This window comes from Ornithodoros turicata, chromosome 7 (genome assembly GCF_037126465.1).
Source record: "Ornithodoros turicata isolate Travis chromosome 7, ASM3712646v1, whole genome shotgun sequence".
Classification (NCBI taxonomy): Eukaryota; Metazoa; Arthropoda; class Arachnida; order Ixodida; family Argasidae; genus Ornithodoros; species Ornithodoros turicata.
Window position 1 is genome coordinate 30,531,099 of NC_088207.1, and position 5,682 is coordinate 30,536,780.

The window sequence follows — 5,682 nt, forward strand, 5'->3', positions numbered from 1 at the left end:
TCATGTATATTTCGACGCCAGGTACGCGGATTTGAAGAGAGATCAGAGCATATATATAGACTTTGCAAATGAAATGGAAGTTTGCGTTGGTCGCCAGAAACACTGTCGTGAACAATATCTCTTAATCACGATTCGCGATGTACAAAAACGTGGTGTGCAAGAGCTGGTGTGCGTGTCGTCTCGGTGTGTACTCGTTTCCTGCAGCTCTAGCAGAACAGTGTGGGGTGCAAGCAATGTGCGCCGTAAATGAGCCATTCGTGAAAGAATCACATTGCCTGAAATTTAAAGCATGTACTGTGGAGCAATATCAGTATTGGCCTAATGGGTCGAATGCTGCAAAGACACATTAACAGATATCTGTATTATTTTCCTTTTTCAAAGTGATAATAATGCTGCGTGAGCAGCGGTGAGCACAAAGAAACGTGTCCAACAGAGAGTACCGTATTTTCACGCGTATTAGCCGCACCGCAGATAAGCCGCAGGACTCGTTTTTAGATAGATTTTGAAAATATTTTTGCAGATAAGCCGCACTCGCAGATAAGCCGCGGTACGATACGGGAGTAGGAGTCGCGCAGGTTGCGCCATCGCGATTGTACTTGCTTTTCTGTAATAACATGACACTTTAGAATGCTATCAATTGGAAGGACGTGCAGCACGCCAAAACTTATTTACCTGTTGCGTCCAATAATTCGGCCACCATCCGCCAGTCCTTGTTTTTCACGTGAATGTTCTTATACACTTTAGACCTCATGTCCCAGAGCGAGGGACGCTCTTCCACTAAAGATATTAGCTTTTCGTTGAATTCCACGCTTAGTGGTGTTCCAGGAGACATGAATCACTGTCATCCCTTTTGTTAAAGCTACGCGGGGAAATGTATTTGGAAGGTCAGTCCACACGAATGTGGACCCGCTGCTGTTCAGTATTGTTCGTGCACTGACAGGGCGGTCCTGTTCCGAAAAACATTACTCGCTGTCGTCCCTTTCGTTTAATCCGTGGTATGGGGAAAGTACCAGGGAAAAATAGTCACCAGATAAGCCGCACCCGCGGATAAGCCGCAGAGCGTCCGCGAAGAAAAAAAATCGCGCATAAGCCGCGGCTAATACGCGTGAAAATACGGTAACTGTAACTGGCTGGTGCATATCGGACGAGCCCATTACAGCTATCGATCCCTATGCATATTGCGAGGGTATCGAAATTCCAGTTACCCTTCTACATTGTAATGTTTGGGAAGCACAACTAAAATTTCGTACATTGTTTCGCATTAGTGTGCAAACGGAATAGTTCAAAAAGAAAGAAAACGTTTAACAACGAGGAATGGCCGAGCAGACCACAATTTGGTACGTCGTCATGTCGGTAAATTGGTTGAAATGCACAGATATTGGTTGCACATCTAAAACTCATCCTTAATAAATAACCTTGCAAAAAAAAACAAAAAAAAAAAAAGAGCAGCGCACGCAATGGTAACACAAATGCGTGGGTATGGGGTGCAGTGATCATTAAATAACACTTCCCCTCAGTTCCTAAGTATGCGAGAGGAAGCATACACAATTCATCGCATTTCACTTTATTAATACTTCATGCGCGACTATTTCTGCTCCATCACTGCCAATTATACAAGGCTTCGTTCCCTCGTACAGATTCTCTAATCAACTTGATCCATTTCCTATGCAATGAAAAATAAATAAAGTGCTCCTTGTTTTTTTTTTCTTACAAACAAACAAACAAACAAACAAAAAGTGAAAATGAAATGGGTGCTTATCCGGTAGTAACAAATGGAAACTTAATGCACGCGAAATAAGACACACAGAAAAGAAAAAAAATCACATCAGATATGAATTCACTCGCCTCGATCACTTCAGGATGCCTTCGAAACGAGCTGTCGTCCTTGGATATGCAATACCCGGTGAGCAATAAGCAGGGTAGCTGATTGGGAGCATACTTTCCCCACATGTCATCTAAACACAAATGTAAGGGTACGTCCACGCGAGGGCGAAAATTAGATGCGGAGCAAGCTGTTTAAGAGGTCACTACGTCATTGAGAAATTACTAAGCGGGAGGTGCTTATATAAAGGGGACGGGTGAACACACAGCGTTGTAACAGATTCACTGATCCGCCAGACAGCAAGCATGAAGGTGTGTGATCAATCCAGCACATGCAGCCCACGTTTAATGGAAATAGTTTACGGTGGACGATTTGTGCGCTGCTGTGCGCTCTCGTGCTACGACTGCTGGAATCGTGTGGTCCTGGAATGGCGTGTTCTTTTCAATTTCTTTTTCCCGTGCGTTGCAGGTCTTTGTGTTCCTCGCCGTGATCGCCGTCGCCCGCGCTGGGTTCGTGGGTGCTCCAGCTGCCGTGGCTGCCCCAGTCTTCTCCGTTGGTGTCCCAGCCGTTCCCACCGTACGTTCTTAAACTGTGTTGTATATACCAAGTGCCTTTGTTGATTTTTTTTTCGTAGGATATGCATTGATACATATTGCTTTTAGTGGTTATAGCAGTCCCGCTTGAAGGGAATGTGACTTTTGGTTAAATCGAGACAATTGGTTGTTCGTTCCTCTACACTGCCCGACAACGCTGCTGACAGTAGTATTTTCCTTTTAGGTCAACGTTGTGTACAGAACTCAAGGACAAACCGCCGGCCCCTACAGAGCTAACGGAAACGGATTCCGTGCCGCTGGTCGTCGTCAAGCCGCTGGCGTTCAGTACGCTTCAGCTCCCGTTCAGCAGGCTCCAGCTCAACAACAGTACGCTGCCGCCCCTGCGCAAGCGCCAGCTGCCCATTATGCCGGAGCTGCCGCTGGCAGCTACGCTCAAGCTCCAGCAGCTCAGTACTCTCAGGCCCCAGCACAACAGTATGCTCAGGCTCCAGCAGCTCAGTATGCTCAAGCTCCAGCACAACAGTATGCTCAGGCTCCAGCAGCTCAATACGCTCAAGCTCCAGCACAACAGTATGCTCAGGCTCCAGCAGCTCAATACGCTCAAGGTCCAGCAGCTCAGTATGCTGCTGCCCCTGCCGCTGGTGGACCAGCCGCTGCTTCCCCAGTATCTGCACAGTTCACAGTCTCCTTCGTGACCTCCGGTCCAGCTGCTGCCGCTGCAGCTTCCCCAGCAGCTCAAGCTGGCCCAGCTTCCTACTCCGTCTCTCCAGCAGCACCAGCTTCCTACGCAGCCGCTGCTGCACCAGCTGCTCCAGCCCAATACGCTGCCGCTGCTGCCCCAGCTGCTCCACAGTACTCTGCTCAGCAGCAGTACGCTCCAGCCCCAGCTGCCCAGCAGCAGTACGCTCCAGCCCCAGTTGCCCAGCAGCAGTACGCTCCAGCCCCAGTTGCCCAGCAGCAGTACACTGCTGCCCCAGCCCCAGTTGCCCAGCAACAGTACGCTGCTGCCCCAGCCCCTCAGCAGCAGTACGCTAGCGCCCCATCTGCTCAGCAACAGTACGACGACGCTGCCGATCAGCCTTCTTCTGCAGCACAGTACTCCTCCGGTGCATCAGGCCAGGGCGTTTCTGGCACTCTCCAATACTCCGTAGCACCAGCTGCTGTCCAGTTTGGAGCTGCACCCGCCGCTGTGGCTTTCCCCACCGCTGCCCACGTTTATGGCGCTGCCATTTCTAGCCCAGCTGTCTTCGGGACCGCTTATGCCCCACTCGGCAAGGTCTATGGTGCTGCTGCTGCACCAGTTCTCCTGAAGAGCCATGGTCTTGGCTACGGCGCGAAGCACGCCTACTTCTAATTTATTACAAAAATTGTAAAAATAACAAATTGAAAACAAATTCGAGACGTCTAGCGCGTGTGAGCAATTGTGCTCACGGAAGCTGTAGACGTGAGACAATAAAGGAAGGTTGTTATAACAGTGCCAATTGATTGCCTAACGTTATAAGCCGCCTATTTGTTACAAGAAATAACAGGTCGATAAAATAATTCGTGGGTTTACGTCGCAAGACAACTGTGGTCGAGATAGCAGGTAATCCCTGACGTAATCGTCGTTGCCATTTCCCAAATTTAAACTGTACTGAGTCAACTGCAGTACGGACAGATGGTCAAGACTAGTAACGGGTGCGCACCTATATAGGCAACAGCTGATGAGGGGGAAGCACTCAGTAACTAAAACAAGCACTCGGCTAATTGATATCTGCTACGTGGCAGTGCCACTTAGCAGGGTCTTGAGGGATCCCTCAAAATCCTGCTGCACAGTCCCGGTCATTCCCTTTTCACGTAGTCCTCAACTTATTTTACTAATGACAGAAGGGCATACGGTGAACTTTTTCGCTTGTACATAATCCCCTCTCATATTTAAAGCGTGTTATTATCACCTAATCCCAGTGCCCTCGAAGGCAGCACTGACTTCCGAAAGGTCGACCCCCATCCCTATAAGTGTTAATAGGGATGGGGGTCGTGTTAATAAACTCTCCTTTGTGTATTCCTGTAAGCTCTTCGTCACTTTTCTGACTTTTCCTACTTATATTCATTCTCGTAGTCAGGTGAGGAAAGAGTCAGATGGCTATACGAACTATAGTATAAAGGGGTGAATGAGCGAGTCTGAGACGGAGATGAGGGGAAATTTAACTACAACGTTAAGGTTTATTAAGTATGTTAAAACATTATAGGAAACAGATCGACGTTTCGGCGGAGGCTTCGCCTTCTTCGGATTGGACAGGCTCGTCAGTTCCAGTCGGGTTTAAAGCTATTTTCTTTTCTCAATGAAGCCAGTGTGGTTCCACCGCGCCAAGCGGTGTTTGTGCCGTGTGCGAGGCCAGCGACCCTTCCGAAATGCCCATGAGAACGTAGCAGACATCTGTTAGGCTTCCCAAAATGGATCTTCTAGGCACGTCACCCGATAAAGACAATTCTATTAACGATATCAATGACCCCGATGACATATTACCCAGAACCTTCCCGGACCGGACACGATAATAAACGCCGATTGGCGTGCTGATATCACAAGAACTAGGGTTGCTGTGTTCTCCTCTGCGGAGAGGAGAATAGAGGAACCCTAACTGGGGGGGGGGGGGGGAGCAAGCGCTGTACAAAACAAGGGATGACGAACAGACGACAAACGTAGGTGTCCTTTTGGCTCCCTGTACCTCTCACATGTTCTTCTCACACATTCCTCTCACATGTGGCGCAGTGGAGATTCGACAATCTGGCTTTTTTTAAAATAATTCTATGTGTTAGAGCCGCGAAGCAACTGTGGCTATGACCGGCGTATAGACGTGGACAGATGCAAATAGGACAGTAGGAACGAGGGGGACATGGGGGGTTGGTGTGCGTCTTGGACATATTTCAGGGGGAACTGTGCCGACATTCGTCTGAAAGTCTGCCAGAAAACCCAGGGAAAACCCTAAACAGCACCGCCGCTGTGGTAGGATTCGAACCTACTACCTCCTAGCCTTCCGCACGACTTTGGTTACCTCCACGCACAGTGCGTGTCACGTCGTCTGGCAACACGGATGCCGCGGAGTTACAGCGTAGGCGGAGTGCTGCGGATCATTCGCGCAAGCACAGAGTTCGCAGTCGTACCGGAGATGATGCAGACGCGCTGGCTGAAAATTAGGAACCTATGCGGCGTGTGATGAAGCGTGCCGCCGTTACGCTCAGACAGATGCTCAGAAATACGCACCAAAGAGTACGGCGACTTCGACAAGAAGTGAACGTGTTTGCAGGCGAAGCCCGCGTTTTTGCACG

At 49.2% G+C, this 5,682-nt stretch overlaps 1 protein-coding gene across 1 annotated transcript; it reads left to right on the forward strand.

Annotated features, from left to right (window-relative positions):
- The first annotated feature begins 2,117 nt into the window (after positions 1-2,117).
- LOC135400789 (skin secretory protein xP2-like) lies at positions 2,118-3,842 on the forward strand. The gene is made up of 3 exons (XM_064632707.1): positions 2,118-2,133; positions 2,291-2,398; positions 2,600-3,842. Exons 1-3 carry the CDS (start codon positions 2,128-2,130, stop codon positions 3,728-3,730), a joined length of 1,245 nt encoding a protein of 414 aa, XP_064488777.1. The 5' UTR covers positions 2,118-2,127; the 3' UTR covers positions 3,731-3,842.
- The last annotated feature ends 1,840 nt before the right edge of the window (positions 3,843-5,682 follow it).